Consider the following 17,428-nt stretch of genomic DNA (forward strand, 5'->3'; position numbering starts at 1 on the left):
CAAATAAGTGGAAACTGTTTCAATGTTTCTAGATGTAAAATAATGATAAATAATGAAAAAGAATCCCTTGATAGAGTACACCATTGGGGGTACAGTGTTGGCCAGCACTACAGAGAAAAGGGATTTGGGGGTACTTATTTCAAATGATTGTGAAATGAGCAAACAGTGTGACCAGGCAGTGGGGAAAGTGAATAGAATTCTAGGGTGCATCACTAGAGGGATCACAAGCAGGAGAAAGGAAGTCCTCATTCCACTATATAGAGCTTTAGTTAGATCTCATTAAGAATACTGTGTCCAGCCCTGGAGACCTCACTCACAAAAAGATATTGATAAGATAGAACGAGTCCAGAGACGGGCAACAAAAATGGTAAAAGGTTTGGTGGATAAAACATATCAAGAGTGACTTCAGGAACTTAATATGTAAAGTCTGGAGGAAAGAAAGGAATGGGGAGATATGAGCGAAACCTTTAAACACTTCAAGGGGGTGAATCAGGAGGGCAGTACAACACACGACAAGACCTCAAACTGGAGGAAAGCTTAAAACTAATCTTAGAAAATATTATTTTACTAAAAGAGCAGTTGATGCTTGGAATAAATTTCCAGCAGAGGTAGTGTGCCAGTCAACAAGAAGTAGCTTCAAACATGAGACAAGCATATACTCAGACAAAAAAGTTAACAAAAAAAAAACAAAAAAAACTACAAAACAAAAAAAAGGACAGATTCGATGGACCGCTCAGTCTTTTTTCTGCTGTCACTTTTCTATATTTCTAAAGTTGATTCAGCTGCCCTGGCAAAAAAGTACTAATTTGTTAATGATAACTAGAGATGAGCGAATCGAACCAGGCAAAGTGGAATTTGTTTCGAATTTCAGGAAAAATTCAATTCGCGTCGAATCCGAATATTAGCATACTTCGGGTGCGCGAATCGGATTTTTCCCGATCAGCCGGCAAAAGTGTCCCTGCAGAGAGCTCCGCTATTTCTGACAGTTCTCTGACAGTTCCTTCACATGTACAGCAGTTGAAACATTGTATCTATTTGTTTCCATTTAGGATACAGATGTTTTTATTCGGAAACAGATACAATGTTTCAACCACTGTAAATGTGAAGGAACTGTCAGAGAACTGTCAGAAATAGCGGAGCTCTCTGCAGATACACTTTTTGCTGTACTGGAATACTTCTTCTTTTCATTCTTCTTTTCATTCTTCTCATTCTTCTTTTCATTCTTCTTTTTATTCTTCTTCTCATTCTTCTTTTCATTCTTCTTCTTCTTTTCATTCTTCTTTTCATTCTTCTCATTCTTCTTTTCTTCTTCATGAAAAGGAGAATGAGAAGAAGAATGAAAAGAAGAATGAGAAGAATGAAAAGAAGAATGAAAAGAAGAAGAAGAATGAAAAGAAGAATGAGAAGTAGAATGAAAAGAAGAATGAGAAGAAGAATGAGAAGAATGAAAAGAAGAATGAGAAGAATGAAAAGAAGAATGAAAAGAAGAAGAAGAAGAATCTTTTCATTCTTCTCATTCTTCTTTTCATTCTTCTTCTTCTTCTTTTCATTCTTCTTCTTCTTTTCATTCTTCTTTTCATTCTTCTTCTTCTTCTTTTCATTCTTCTTCTTCTTTTCATTCTTCTTTTCATTCTTCTTCTTCTTCTTTTCATTCTTCTCATTCTTCTTTTCATTCTTCTTCTTCTTCTTTTCATTCTTCTTCTTATTTTCATTCTTCTTTTCATTCTTCTTCTTCTTCTTTTCATTCTTCTTCTTCTTCTTTTCATTCTTCTTTTCATTCTTCTTCTTCTTTTCATTTTTCTTCTTCTTTTCATTCTTCTTTTCATTCTTCTCATTCTTCTTTTCATTCTTCTTTTCATTCTTCTTCTCATTCTTCTTTTCATTCTTCTTTTCATTCTTCTCATTCTTCTTTTCTTCTTCATGAAAAGAAGAATGAGAAGAAGAATGAAAAGAAGAATGAAAAGAAGAAGAAGAATGAAAAGAAGAATGAGAAGAAGAATGAAAAGAAGAATGAAAAGAAGAATGAGAAGAATGAAAAGAAGAAGAATGAAAAGAAGAATGAGAAGAAGAATGAAAAGAAGAATGAGAAGAAGAATGAGAAGAATGAGAAGAAGAATGAAAAGAAGAAGAAGAAGAATGAAAAGAAGAAGAAGAATGAAAAGAAGAATGAAAAGAAGAAGAAGAAGAAGAAGAAGAAGAAGAAGAATCTTTTCAATCTTCTCATTCTTCTTTTCATTCTTCTTTTCATTCTTCTTCTTCTTTTCATTCTTCTTCTTCTTCTTTTCATTCTTCTTTTCATTCTTCTCATTCTTCTTTTCATTCTTCTCATTCTTCTTCTCATTCTTCTTTTCATTCTTCTTTTCATTCTTCTTCTTCTTTTCATTCTTCATTTCATTCTTCTCATTCTTCTTTTCATTCTTCTTTTCATTCTTCTTCTTCTTCTTTTCATTCTTCTTCTTCTTTTCATTCTTCTTTTCATTCTTCTTCTTCTTCTTTTCATTCTTCTTCTTCTTTTTTTCATTCTTCTTTTCATTCTTCTTCTTCTTTTCATTCTTCTTCTTCTTCTTTTCATTCTTCTTTTCATTCTTCTCATTCTTCTTTTCATTCTTCTTTTCATTCTTCTTCTCATTCTTCTTTTCATTCTTCTTCTTTTCATTCTTCTTTTCATTCTTCTCATTCTTCTTTTCTTCTTCATGAAAAGAAGAATGAGAAGAAGAATGAAAAGAAGAATGAAAAGAAGAAGAAGAATGAAAAGAAGAATGAGAAGAGGAATGAAAAGAAGAATGAAAAGAAGAATGAGAAGAATGAAATGAAGAATGAAAAGAAGAAGAAGAATGAAAAGAAGAATGAGAAGAAGAATGAAAAGAAGAATGAGAAGAAGAATGAGAAGATTCAGCTGCCCTGGCAAAAAAGTACTAATTTGTTAATGATAACTAGAGATGAGCGAATCGAACCAGGCAAAGTGGAATTTGTTTCGAATTTCAGGAAAAATTCAATTCGCGTCGAATCCGAATATTAGCATACTTCGGGTGCGCGAATCGGATTTTTCCCGATCAGCCGGCAAAAGTGTCCCTGCAGAGAGCTCCGCTATTTCTGACAGTTCTCTGACAGTTCCTTCACATGTACAGCAGTTGAAACATTGTATCTATTTGTTTCCATTTAGGATACAGATGTTTTTATTCGGAAACAGATACAATGTTTCAACCACTGTAAATGTGAAGGAACTGTCAGAGAACTGTCAGAAATAGCGGAGCTCTCTGCAGATACACTTTTTGCTGTACTGGAATACTTCTTCTTTTCATTCTTCTTTTCATTCTTCTCATTCTTCTTTTCATTCTTCTTTTTATTCTTCTTCTCATTCTTCTTTTCATTCTTCTTCTTCTTTTCATTCTTCTTTTCATTCTTCTCATTCTTCTTTTCTTCTTCATGAAAAGGAGAATGAGAAGAAGAATGAAAAGAAGAATGAGAAGAATGAAAAGAAGAATGAAAAGAAGAAGAAGAATGAAAAGAAGAATGAGAAGTAGAATGAAAAGAAGAATGAGAAGAAGAATGAGAAGAATGAAAAGAAGAATGAGAAGAATGAAAAGAAGAATGAAAAGAAGAAGAAGAAGAATCTTTTCATTCTTCTCATTCTTCTTTTCATTCTTCTTCTTCTTCTTTTCATTCTTCTTCTTCTTTTCATTCTTCTTTTCATTCTTCTTCTTCTTCTTTTCATTCTTCTTCTTCTTTTCATTCTTCTTTTCATTCTTCTTCTTCTTCTTTTCATTCTTCTCATTCTTCTTTTCATTCTTCTTCTTCTTCTTTTCATTCTTCTTCTTATTTTCATTCTTCTTTTCATTCTTCTTCTTCTTCTTTTCATTCTTCTTCTTCTTCTTTTCATTCTTCTTTTCATTCTTCTTCTTCTTTTCATTTTTCTTCTTCTTTTCATTCTTCTTTTCATTCTTCTCATTCTTCTTTTCATTCTTCTTTTCATTCTTCTTCTCATTCTTCTTTTCATTCTTCTTTTCATTCTTCTCATTCTTCTTTTCTTCTTCATGAAAAGAAGAATGAGAAGAAGAATGAAAAGAAGAATGAAAAGAAGAAGAAGAATGAAAAGAAGAATGAGAAGAAGAATGAAAAGAAGAATGAAAAGAAGAATGAGAAGAATGAAAAGAAGAAGAATGAAAAGAAGAATGAGAAGAAGAATGAAAAGAAGAATGAGAAGAAGAATGAGAAGAATGAGAAGAAGAATGAAAAGAAGAAGAAGAAGAATGAAAAGAAGAAGAAGAATGAAAAGAAGAATGAAAAGAAGAAGAAGAAGAAGAAGAAGAAGAAGAATCTTTTCAATCTTCTCATTCTTCTTTTCATTCTTCTTTTCATTCTTCTTCTTCTTTTCATTCTTCTTCTTCTTCTTTTCATTCTTCTTTTCATTCTTCTCATTCTTCTTTTCATTCTTCTCATTCTTCTTCTCATTCTTCTTTTCATTCTTCTTTTCATTCTTCTTCTTCTTTTCATTCTTCATTTCATTCTTCTCATTCTTCTTTTCATTCTTCTTTTCATTCTTCTTCTTCTTCTTTTCATTCTTCTTCTTCTTTTCATTCTTCTTTTCATTCTTCTTCTTCTTCTTTTCATTCTTCTTCTTCTTTTTTTCATTCTTCTTTTCATTCTTCTTCTTCTTTTCATTCTTCTTCTTCTTCTTTTCATTCTTCTTTTCATTCTTCTCATTCTTCTTTTCATTCTTCTTTTCATTCTTCTTCTCATTCTTCTTTTCATTCTTCTTCTTTTCATTCTTCTTTTCATTCTTCTCATTCTTCTTTTCTTCTTCATGAAAAGAAGAATGAGAAGAAGAATGAAAAGAAGAATGAAAAGAAGAAGAAGAATGAAAAGAAGAATGAGAAGAGGAATGAAAAGAAGAATGAAAAGAAGAATGAGAAGAATGAAATGAAGAATGAAAAGAAGAAGAAGAATGAAAAGAAGAATGAGAAGAAGAATGAAAAGAAGAATGAGAAGAAGAATGAGAAGAATGAAAAGAAGAATGAGAAGAATGAAAAGAAGAATGAAAAGAAGAAGAAGAAGAATGAAAAGAAGAAGAAGAATGAAAAGAAGAATGAAAAGAAGAAGAAGAAGAAGAATCTTTTCATTCTTCTCATTCTTCTTTTCATTCTTCTTTTCATTCTTCTTCTTCTTCTTTTCATTCTTCTTCTTCTTTTCATTCTTCTTTTCATTCTTCTTCTTCTTCTTTTCATTCTTCTTCTTCTTCTTTTCATTCTTCTTTTCATTCTTCTTCTTCTTTTCATTCTTCTTCTTCTTTTCATTCTTCTTTTCATTCTTCTCATTCTTCTTTTCATTCTTCTTTTCATTCTTCTCATTCTTCTTTTCATTCTTCTTTTCATTCTTCTTCTCATTCTTCTTTTCATTCTTCTTCTCATTCTTCTTTTCATTCTTCTTCTTCTTCTTTTCATTCTTCTCATTCTTCTTTTCTTCTTCATGAAAAGAAGAATGAGAAGAAGAATGAAAAGAAGAATGAAAAGAAGAAGAAGAATGAAAAGAAGAATGAGAAGAAGAATGAAAAGAAGAATGAGAAGAATGAAAAGAAGAATGAAAAGAAGAAGAAGAATGAAAAGAAGAATGAGAAGAAGAATGATAAGAAGAATGAGTAGAAGAATGAGAAGAATGAAAAGAAGAATGAAAAGAAGAATGAAAAGAAGAAGAAGAAGAATGAAAAGAAGAAGAAGAATGAATGAAAAGAAGAATGAAAAGAAGAAGAATGAAAAGAAGAATGAGAAGAAGAATGAAAAGAAGAATGAGAAGAATGAAAAGAAGAATGAAAAGAAGAAGAAGAATGAAAAGAAGAATGAGAAGAAGAATGAAAAGAAGAATGAGAAGAAGAATGAGAAGAATGAAAAGAAGAATGAGAAGAATGAAAAGAAGAATGAAAAGAAGAATGAAAAGAAGAAGAAGAATGAAAAGAAGAAGAAGAATGAAAAGAAGAATGAAAAGAAGAAGAAGAAGAATCTTTTCATTCTTCTCATTCTTCTTTTCATTCTTCTTCTTCTTCTTTTCATTCTTCTTCTTCTTTTCATTCTTCTTTTCATTCTTCTTCTTCTTCTTTTCATTCTTCTTCTTCTTCTGAGGATGAGGATGAAGAAGAAGAAGAAGAAGTAGGATGAAAATAAGAAGAATTCCAAGCCGGCAAAAAGTGTATCTGCAGAGCTCCGCTAAGTGTATCTGCAGAGCTCCGCTAAGTGTATCTGCAGAGCTCAGCGGTTGAAACATTGTATCTATTTGTTTCCATTTATGGAAACAAATAGATACAATGTTTCAACCTCTGTAAATGTGAATGTCAGAGAACTGTCAGAAATAGAGGAGCTCTGCAGATACACTTAGCGGAGCTCTGCAGATACACTTTTTGCCGGTTTGGAATTCTTCTTATTTTCATCCTACTTCTTCTTCTTCTTCTTCTTCTTCATCCTCATCCTCATCCTCGGAAGAAGAAGAAGAGGATGAGGATGAAGAAGAAGAAGTAGGATGAAAATAAGAAGAATTCCAAGCCGGCAAAAAGTGTATCTGCAGAGCTCCTCTATTTCTGACCGTTCTCTGACATAGAACTGTCAGAAATAGAGGAGCTCTGCAGATACACTTTTTGCCGGCTTGGAATTCTTCTTATTTTCATCCTTCTTCTTCTTCTTCTTCTTCTTCTTCATCCTCATCCTCATCCTCTTCTTCTTCTTCTGAGGATGAGGATGAGGATGAAGAAGAAGAAGAAGAAGAAGAAGTAGGATGAAAATAAGAAGAATTCCAAGCCGGCAAAAAGTGTATCTGCAGAGCTCCTCTAAGTGTATCTGCAGAATAGAGGAGCTCTGCAGATACACTTTTTGCCGGCTTGGAATTCTTCTTATTTTCATCCTACTTCTTCTTCTTCTTCTTCCTCTTCATCCTCATCCTCATCCTCTTCTTCTTCTTCTGAGGATGAGGATGAAGAAGAAGAAGAAGTAGGATGAAAATAAGAAGAATTCCAAGCCGGCAAAAAGTGTATCTGCAGAGCTCCGCTAAGTGTATCTGCAGAGCTCCACTATTTCTGACAGTTCTCTGACATTCACTCCATACAGCGGTTGAAACATTGTATCTATTTGTTTCCATTTATGGAAACAAATAGATACAATGTTTCAACCGCTGTATGGAGTGAATGTCAGAGAACTGTCAGAAATAGCAGAGCTCTGCAGATACACTTAGCGGAGCTCTGCAGATACACTTTTTGCCGGCTTGGAATTCTTCTTATTTTCATCCTACTTCTTCTTCTTCTTCTTCTTCATCCTCATCCTCATCCTCTTCTTCTGAGGATGAGGATGAGGGTGAAGAAGAAGAAGAAGAAGAAGAAGTAGGATGAAAATAAGAAGAATTCCAAGCCGGCAAAAAGTGTATCTGCAGAGCTCCTCTAAGTGTATCTGCAGAATAGAGGAGCTCTGCAGATACACTTTTTGCCGGCTTGGAATTCTTCTTATTTTCATCCTACTTCTTCTTCTTCTTCTTCCTCTTCATCCTCATCCTCATCCTCTTCTTCTTCTTCTGAGGATGAGGATGAAGAAGAAGAAGAAGTAGGATGAAAATAAGAAGAATTCCAAGCCGGCAAAAAGTGTATCTGCAGAGCTCCGCTAAGTGTATCTGCAGAGCTCCGCTAAGTGTATCTGCAGAGCTCAGCGGTTGAAACATTGTATCTATTTGTTTCCATTTATGGAAACAAATAGATACAATGTTTCAACCGCTGTAAATGTGAATGTCAGAGAACTGTCAGAAATAGAGGAGCTCTGCAGATACACTTAGCGGAGTTCTGCAGATACACTTTTTGCCGGTTTGGAATTCTTCTTATTTTCATCCTACTTCTTCTTCTTCTTCTTCTTCTTCATCCTCATCCTCATCCTCAGAAGAAGAAGAAGAGGATGAGGATGAGGATGAAGAAGAAGAAGAAGAAGAAGTAGGATGAAAATAAGAAGAATTCCAAGCCGGCAAAAAGTGTATCTGCAGAGCTCCGCTAAGTGTATCTGCAGAGCTCCGCTAAGAAATAGCGGAGCTCTGCAGATACACTTTTTGCCGGCTTGGAATTCTCCTTCTTCTCATCCTTCTTCTTCTTCTCATCCTTCTTCTTCTTCTCATCCTTCTCCTTCTTCTCATCCTTCTTCTTCTTCTCATCCTTCTTCTTCTTCTCATCCTTCTCCTTCTTCTCATCCTTCTTCTTCTTCTCATCCTTCTTCTTTTTCTCATCTTTCTCCTTCTTCTCATCCTTCTTCTTCTTCTCATCCTTCTTCTTCTTCTCATCCTTCTTCTTCTTCTCATCCTTCTCCTTCTTCTCATCCTTCTTCTTCTTCTCATCCTTCTTCTTCTCATCCTTCTCCTTCTTCTCATCCTTCTTCTCATCCTTCTCCTTCTTCTCATCCTTCTTCTCATCCTTCTCCTTCTTCTCATCCTTCTCCTTCTTCTCATCCTTCTCCTTCTCCTTCTTCTCATCCTTCTCCTTCTTCTCATCCTTCCCTTCTTCTCATCCTTCTCCTTCTTCTCATCCTTCTCCTTCTTCTCATCCTTCTCCTTCTTCTCATCCTTCTCCTTCTTCTCATCCTTCTCCTTCTCCTTCTTCTCCTTCTTCTCATCCTTCTCCTTCTCCTTCCTCATCTCCAAGGGCATTTAAATTAAAGGTACAGTGTTCTGCACTAATTTAAAGGCTCTCTGAAGCCTAGAAACCCTTTTTATAAGTTAAATTCGTAGCGAATAAATTTGCATCGAATCGAATTTCTTCCTCAAATTCGGCGAATCAGCCGAATCGAATTTTTGAATAATTCGCTCATCTCTAATGATAACATTTTAAAAGTGATGTTACTCTTTAAGGATATGTACAAGATACAGGACTGTGAAAAAAAGTATTTGCCTCCTTCCTGATTTTTTCTTTTTTTGCATATTTGTCACACTTAAATAATTCAGATCAACAACCCAATTTTAATAATACGAAAAGATAACCCAAGTAAATACAAAATACAGTTTTTAAATTATGATTTAATTTTTGGAGAGGAAAAAGCTGTCCAAACCTGCCTGGCCCTATGTGAAAAAGTAATAAAGTAATTGCTAAATCATGAATAAACTGTGATTAACCACATTTTTTGAAAAGCTGAGTTAACTTTCACTTGCTACACCTTGGCCTGATTACCGCCAGACCTGTTGAATCAAGAAATCGGACAGCTTAAATAGAAGCTGTCCGACAAGTAAGGCTCTATGTACACGAGCCTACCCTGCCTGCTGGCCATGGGAAAATGCAAACGCGTTTTGCATTTTCCCGCTCTCAGTGGTCAAAATGTTCCTATCCTGAAAGCGGTTCTTCTGCGTTCAGGAGAGGGAGATTTAACCTCACTTAACCGCGGCAGCTGCTAAACTTTGTTAAAAGCCTGTGTGTACATGGATACATAGACTTTGATGGAGTTGAGTTTAGGAGCTTTGGCAAAAAAATGCCAAAAGCTTCTAAACTCAAGTTTAGCAGCTGCTCATGTACATACTTAAAGCATGCTAAAACATCTAAAAAAGCAACACACCATGCCATGATCTAAAGAAATTCAAGAACAGATGAGAAACAAAGTAATTGACATGTATCAGTCTGGAAAAGGCTACAAAGCCATTTCCAAGGCTTTGGAACTTCAGTGAACCATGGTTACAGCCATTATCCACAAACAGAGAACATTTGGAACAGTGGTGAACCTTCACAGGAGTGGCCAACCTACTAAAATTACTCCAAGAGCACAATGACAACTAATTCAGGAGGTCATAAAAGAACCAAGAACAACATCTTGGAACTGCAGGCCTCAACTGCCTCAGTTAAGGTCAGTGTTCATGATTCAACAATAAGAGAGACTGGGCAAAAACTGCATCCATGGGAGAGTTCCAAGGTGAAAGCCAGTGCTGACCAAAAAGAACACAAAGGCTCGTCTCACATTTGCAAAAACAATCTTGAGTATCCCCAAGACTTTTGGGCAAATATTCTGTGGACTGATGAGACAAACGTTTAACCATTTGGAAGGTATGCGTCCCATTACATCTGGCATAAAACTTACACAGCATTTCATAAAAATAACATCCTACCAACAGCCAAACATGGTGGTGGTACTGTGATGGTCTGGGACTGCTTTGCAGTTTCAGGACCTGGACGACTTGCCATAATTGATGGAACCATGAATTCTGAGCTCTACCAGAAAATCCTGAAGGAGAATGTCCGGCCATCAGTTTGTGACCTCAGGCTCAAGCGCGCTTTGGTTATGCAGCAGGACAATGATCCGAAACACACCAGCAAGTCCACCTCTGAATGGCTCAAAAACAAAATTAAGGTTTAGGAGTGGCCTAATCAAAGTCCGGACTTAAATCTGATTGAGATGCTGTAGTATGACTTTAAACAGGCTGTTCATGCTTGAAAACCTGCAATGTGGATAAATTAAAACAATTCTGCAAAGAAGAGTGGGACAGAATTCCTCCACAGCGATGGGAAAGACTCATTGCTAGTTATGGAAATGGTGCAGCCAGTTATTAGATTTAGGGGGCATTTACTTTTTCACATGGGGCCAGGCAGGTTTGGACAGCTTTTTTCCCTTAATAAATAAAATCATCATTTAACATGGCATTTTGTATTTATTGGGGTTATCTTTGCGTAATATTAAAATGTGTTAGGAAATCTGAATCATTTAGGTGTGACCAAAAAAAAAAAATCAGGAAGAGGGGAAAAAAATTTTTTACAGCATTTTTCATCTCCTCCTCACATCCTGGTATGTATGGTGCTTGTAGACTATTTATATCAGGTTTAGCTTCCTAGCATCCAGAAGTGGTGGCCACCACACAAAAATGAAGATGGAAGGCTAGGTTTGTGCCAGGATAGCCAATTATTTGCAGTAAGCTAACTTGGCATACATCACCATCCATCCTGGAGCTTGTGTAAATGCTTTGTTGGTCCTGTACAGCAGGGGTAGAAGGAAATGTTCCTATTGTTGGTTGGAGTCCCATAGGCTCTGCATGACTAATGCATAAGAAATATGCTAATTAAGACCCCCTACACCACCGTCTCACTCTCACATACCCCCTTAACATACCATTAATGGAAAAACATAACACCGATTGGAGTAAAATGGCCAACACAGAATTTTTTTTTAACAATTCAACTTCAATACACAAAACATTCCTTAAAACAGAAACATACAGGAGAAGTTGTTTGTCTTCGAAGGCACCAAACAAAAGCAGATATCCCCCTGCGGAACCGGCTCGGAAACAAAAACATACCATCTGCAGTGCAGAACCTCCACCTTCCAGTTAAACCTCGATTAAGTGGAATGCACCCGGGCACACCATACCAACGATGGGTCCCAACCATTAGCTTTAGCTTAAAAGTATGTACCGCCTCCAAAGACCAACAACCGCCCCCTGAACAAAAGCAAAAACCAGGAATCGAAAAAAAAACAAACGCCCACAAAAACCCCCAATGGAGGGCAGGAGGGATGCTCGCTCCACCGATGTCTCTTCCTGCACTGATCTGGATGACCCTCCCATCCACACCCAAAGGTATCAAAGACCCCACCCTGCACACATGTCACCAATCAGGTAACTTGCCCATATTCTAACACCCACCTTTTTTCTTTAACCCTTTCCTGTCTTTCCTACTCCCCTCTTAACCTAGTCATGGCTGCCCTACTCTATTTTTCTTTTTCTTCCTTTTTGCTACAGGCATCTCTTTTTAAAAGTAAGCTCTGTTTAAAAAGTAAGCCATAAGCAATAAAACAATGTTAACAAGATGACTGGACAAGGTAAAATGTGCCCTGGCAACAGGATAAATAAGACAAATGTAATATATCCAAAATTACTTTGTATCTGCATTGAGGTACTTTATGACAAACTATGATTAATTAAACATAGAAACTAAATGAGCATCACATTGATTTCCTAACCACTTAGGAAGTCAACAGCATACAGAATCGATTGGCTCAATACTTTCTGCCTACCTATCTTACCCAGAATTACACCGAGCCAAAAGTAGAAGAGTAAGGAAAAAGGAAAACAGAGACAAGGTGGATCAAGCTATTCTCATGAGATGCTTTGTTTCTAAGTAATTAGCTCTTACCTTTCCTTTAGCAATAATAAAAAATGTGTTGCCCTCTTCTCCTTCTCTGATGATATAATCCCCTTTGTCGTAGAAGTCCTGTTGAACAAGAATGAAAAGGTTTGATTCAGAAAGCTGCAATCATCTACAATGTGTGGGAGATAATCAGTGAAATGTATCATCCTTAATTGTGATTATACTGCAGACCTTTTGCCCTAAACTTTCCAGCATCAGAGTTCTTGACAGGAACCTTACAGTGATTATTAGGTGCCAAGTGGCTTGACCAATCACTGCATGTAATAATTATCTTCATTACAACATTGAGATTAAGCAAAGGAAAAATGACAAAATACAGATCCCAAGTGAACAGAGAAAAGTAGGTGAATGCTCTCACTCCTAGCAGCAAATGAACCCAGACAAGTTAAAAGTGAATAATCTCAGTTACTTAAAACAGTAATAAGCCAAAAGACCACAAAAGTTATATATTGCAGTTTACCAATACGTAAAGTGATGGTAAAGTTTAATTTTCTCCCCCCACCAGTAAAGTTTAGTTTTTCCCCCCACCAGTAAAGTTTAATTTTTTTCCCCCCAACAGTAAAGTTTAATTTGTCCCCTGCCAGTGCCCACGGGCTCCTCCTCTTCTTGATCCCTAGCCACAATGCCTGCATCCATAGATACAGAGAGCACAGCTCATCCCTGCCCCCTGGTCCCGGCTGCCAACAGCAGAAACCAATGGCTCCCACTGCCTGAGCAAAGCCCCCTCAGAATGGGGAGAGCTGCCACAGATGGGCACAACACAGGATTGCTTGAGGGCACGGTTAAGTATAAGGGGGAGTGAGCGGGTGACATTACTACCTAAACATTTCTTACCTTAATGCAAGGAATCGATTAAGGTAAAAAAAATGTTTAGGCTTTAGAACCACTTTAAATGTAGTGGCTGCATTTGTTTATTGGGGCTATTTCCCTTTATTTTCACCTGGTGATCCAGCAAGTAACACACTTCTTGTTTTCGGGTGTCTCCACACCTTTGAACAGAAGCATTGTCAGTCTGGGGAGAAGGTTAAATTAGATGCCCTGGTTATAACCAAACTCCAGCTAACACTTAGCAGTTACAGCAACAGTTTATTTTTCCTTAGGGATTAAGGTTTTACATAAATTAATAGGTCGACCATGGTAAGAACCTCTGTCAGAGTTTAACTCTATGGTTTTGTTTACACTGGTGTTTGAGGGGCAGTAAAAACGAACAGTTGAGCTGATTTTTTACTGTCCTCTCAACCTCTCCCCCTTTTGCCACAAAAGGCAGCAAAGCAGGGAGTACATATGTCGTGACTGTGATGCTATGCATTGCTGTGCAGCAAAGATCATCCCCACTGTGTTCAAGGGGCAGCACAGCCCTAACTCAGTAAAGTGGAACTTTAGTCAGAAAACTAAGTTCTGCTAGATCACTTCAGGCTGGCCCCTTTCGCAGGTATAACTGCAGTATGTAAAACATTCAAAATAAGTGCCTATACTGTTTCAAATCCACAAATACACTGTCTCACCCTGCTGTGCACATGCTCAGTTGCCACTGTGCTGAAAATGTAGAAACCTAAAAATTTACTGCTGCTCAGGGGCTCAGAAGCTGATAGCCTAAAGATTTACTGCTGCTCAGGGGCTCTGGGCTTTAGCAAAATGGCAGCCTCTAGCAAAAAGAAACAGGAACAATGGTGGAGCCAATTTACAGCACACACTACTTTTGGTAACATAATTATTAATATTGAATGTATGTTCCTTGCTAAAGAACATCATTTTTTATTGTTGTTATGGGTAACTGCCACTTTTACTGGACAGCTTGGTCTGTTTAGGCTACATGTACACTAAGCTCCCTTGAACACCACAATCTCCTGGAAACTGAAAAAAGCTAACCGTGGCAAAAGCAAGTGTAAATGCAGTACCCCGTTTAGCTGTTGATGCAGAAATTCTGCTGCTGCTTTAAACTCGAATGTCTATGTGTGCATGGGTACATAGGCTTTTATTGAGTTGAGTTTCAGGACTTTGGCAAAAGCTCGGAAACTCACGCTTAGGAACAGCAGTATGTATGAGGCCTAAAGGAAGCTGAAAAAAACAGAAGTGCTGGCCAGATCAACAGGTGAAAATAAAGAAAAAAACCTAAAAAAAACTATTGTAGCCACCACATTGCAGCAGCTTTATATGCAATTTTTGTTTGTGAGTTTAATACAGCTTTAATGTGTCAATTTGCAGTGTGCTAGAGGGAAACGGTCCACATTTTGTTATTCTTCAATGAAATTGGGCATCCCATAACCCCTTTACCCTATCCAATTTTTTGTGTCTGGCTACAAGTTGGAAAATGCATGTTGCCTGGCTGTTCAGGAAATAAGGGGAACCCAAAGCCAGCAGCTCTCAAGGGGGTAGCTCTACACTTGTGACAGTCATCTGCCACTAAAGTAAGCAGGGTGAGCCTACCCCACCTCCACCTAAGAACTGTACTTGAATCACCTCCGCCAGATCATCCCCCACAGCTATCACCTTTTGTCTCACCTCCCCCTTCCTTTAGATTGTAAGCTCCATGAGCAGGGCCCTCCTATTCCTTCTGTTCTGAAATGTATTGTAATTGTACGGTCTCCCTTATATTGTAAATCGCTGCGCAAACTGTTGGCGCTATATAAATCCTGTATAATAATCTGCAAATTGGAAATTTGGTACTGTTGCACTGTTGCCCATTTTTGAGAGAGCAGTGGTTTAACTATTACTGGTAATTAGGACTTAACTAGAAATTACAGGATCCCAAAGAAATATTTTGATCGGATCTCCAGAAGTCAAACGTGGCCTATAATGTGCCCTTTTTACATTTGTTTACAGTAAACGTGAATGACCTATAAAGGTCTCCTTTCAACAAAGGTGGCCATAAATAGGCTATATATGACTTCCATTTATACCCGTAATGTTGGTAGGCATTGTAACTGAACTTTTACAAGATGTAGCCAGGTAATCTAAATAGGCCACAGCAGAGGTCGCAGGTGCCCACAGGGTTACTCAGAGACTCAGTTTCCTCAAGTGGAGATGAACCTCTTCTTTGTCATTAGCCAGAACTAAGCTGGCTCAGGTGGTTGGATCAATGTGCAAAAAAGTAGGAGGGAAATTGAGAAATATAGCAACTAAGGATATATTTTTTAAAATTCTTTTTTAGGCATAGACCATTACCCCTTTCCTTTGTGCTGTATATGAACCATGCTACCCTGTATTCTAAACTATGAATGGCAGGATTACAGAAGGCACAAGGCTTGGTACAGTTTGGTCCAAATGCAACTTTAGTTTGGAGAGCACTGTCTTCCAGTGTTAAGGCCCATCTCCAACTAAAACCTCTTATTTAGTTTTAGATTGGAAAGAGCTGAGTGTAGCACAAACAAGAAGGAAAGGAAAGTCTCCGCAATGGGAACACAGACAAAAATAAACACTTTTCAATTCTTTAACTTTTAAATGTTTTAATTCCTTCCTACCCTATCCAAAGCTGGATAGACTGGGAGACTGGTATTAGACTTTAAGGCTCCATGCTTACTTGGAGGTTTGATAACGCTGGTAACATTAGCTGTGTAAAGTCACGTTAAAAACGTGAGTTTTTCAGCTTTTTGTAGTGTTTTTGCATTAGCATTTAGCGGCGTTTTGCTAAGTTTGCGGATTTTAGCGGTTTTTAGTGTTTTTTTTTTTCACCAAAAAATAACAAGAACATTTTTGGTTAAAAAACATCCAAAAACACTGGTTTGCTGCATTTTACCACGTTTTACTGAGTTTTTCAGTGTTAGAGCTCTTTTACGGCTAAAAAACTCCTCTAGAAACCTACTAGTCCTGGGTTTTTTTTCCAGTCAAAAAACGTCCCCGCCAAAAAACGTTGATTACAGTCCATGTGTGCATGGACACATAGGATAACATGCTGGGGAGTTTATTGGCTATAGAAAAAAGTCAAAAGCCAAAAACAGCCGCTGTAAAAACGTCCAGTGTGCATGAGGACTAAATCTAATAGAAAAATAGTGTTGATATTTAAATTCACAATTTGATACTTTAAAATCCTATTTAATCCTAGAGTTACCATTGCATCAAGAAGTACCGGTATTCTGCAATGCTTCAAAATAAAATGCAACAAAAACACTCTTTCCTTAAATGAGTAAAATAGTTCAGCCCTGGGGGTTGAAGACTATGAAATATTCAGATAAGCAATCCATTCACTTGATTATTCGCAAGTGTCTCATAGAAAATAAGTCATTTGCTCAGTGAGGGACAAACAATTAGTCAAGCAACACTGCTTTCACCAACTACTAAATTGTGATTGCTCTCTTTATTCTTAATGAGGACTTCAGAGACATAGTGCCATGTCAGCAAAACCTTACTTTTTCAATCTACACCCACTAGAATTTTAATCGCTCTACTTCTTTCTTGAGGAGCTAATGGTTTAAAGACTACAGATGTCTGTGGGTGTCTTCATCTACTTCATAAAACCTAGATACTTAATAAAAATGTAGCATTTACTGTACGTTAACAATTACTATTGTTATTGTTATGTTTTACCTATTATGCACAGGAATCCTGGCTACTAGGTGTTTTTTTTTATAGGGAGGGGTTCTGAGGCCTTTTGAAGTCATCATCATTATAATTCTTGTGTCCATAATGTGGTAAATTAAACAAACTCACTTTGAAAAGGATTTATTCTGAGTCTGAAGTGTTCCTGACCTTGATTGTGTTAGCATGTGGAAAAGGGAACTTTATCGTAGAAAAAAATTGTCATTTTCAAAAGCCATAGATATTTAAAACATTTAAAAAATGCAGCACCAGCAATTGTTCTTGGAAATCTGACGCTGATACCAAGTGTGCCTTACAAACATCTACAATATTTCTATAGCAGCCTTTCTCAACCAGGGTGCCCAGGCACTTTGGGGTGCCTTGAGGTTTCTTCAGGGGTGCCTTGGCAATATGTCTAAAATTTGCACAAAACTTGTATACAAGCCAGCGGGTGGAACAAGCCTGCATTTTAGTTACACAAAGTGACAGGTTTTCATTGTGCACCATTACGACCTTCTAGCCGCCGGCGTCCTGACAACCAATGACATCATCAGCTGATAAGGAAGATTTCAGCTGCCTGCACAGCATCCTAGTTTGACCCTCCCCTGCCCCTCTTCATCATTGCCGGGGTCACATTAGCTCAGTGATGGAGAAAATCGAGGGAGAAAAAAAACACTCAGCACCAATGTACAAAAGTTTATTTGCTTTGGAAGAATAAATCACCTCTAATGTTGGGTGTCTTACATGTGTGGATGTTGCTGCGTTATATAAAACTATAAGAATAGT

At 37.0% G+C, this 17,428-nt stretch overlaps 1 protein-coding gene across 1 annotated transcript in view; it reads right to left on the bottom strand.

The window, feature by feature from the left end:
* LOC149462289 (cGMP-dependent protein kinase 2-like) overlaps positions 1 to 17,428 on the bottom strand; it is a 232,611-nt gene that overhangs the window by 123,436 nt on the left and 91,747 nt on the right. Inside the window, exon 7 of the mRNA XM_089677088.1 lies at positions 12,113 to 12,190. Coding sequence (XP_089533214.1) covers positions 12,113 to 12,190 — 78 coding nt within the window. The remainder of the gene's footprint in view (positions 1 to 12,112; positions 12,191 to 17,428) is intronic.

This window comes from Staurois parvus, unplaced genomic scaffold (assembly GCF_062004578.1).
Source record: "Staurois parvus isolate SC_StPar_1 unplaced genomic scaffold, SC_StPar_1.0 ptg000177l, whole genome shotgun sequence".
Lineage (NCBI taxonomy): Eukaryota > Metazoa > Chordata > Amphibia > Anura > Ranidae > Staurois > Staurois parvus.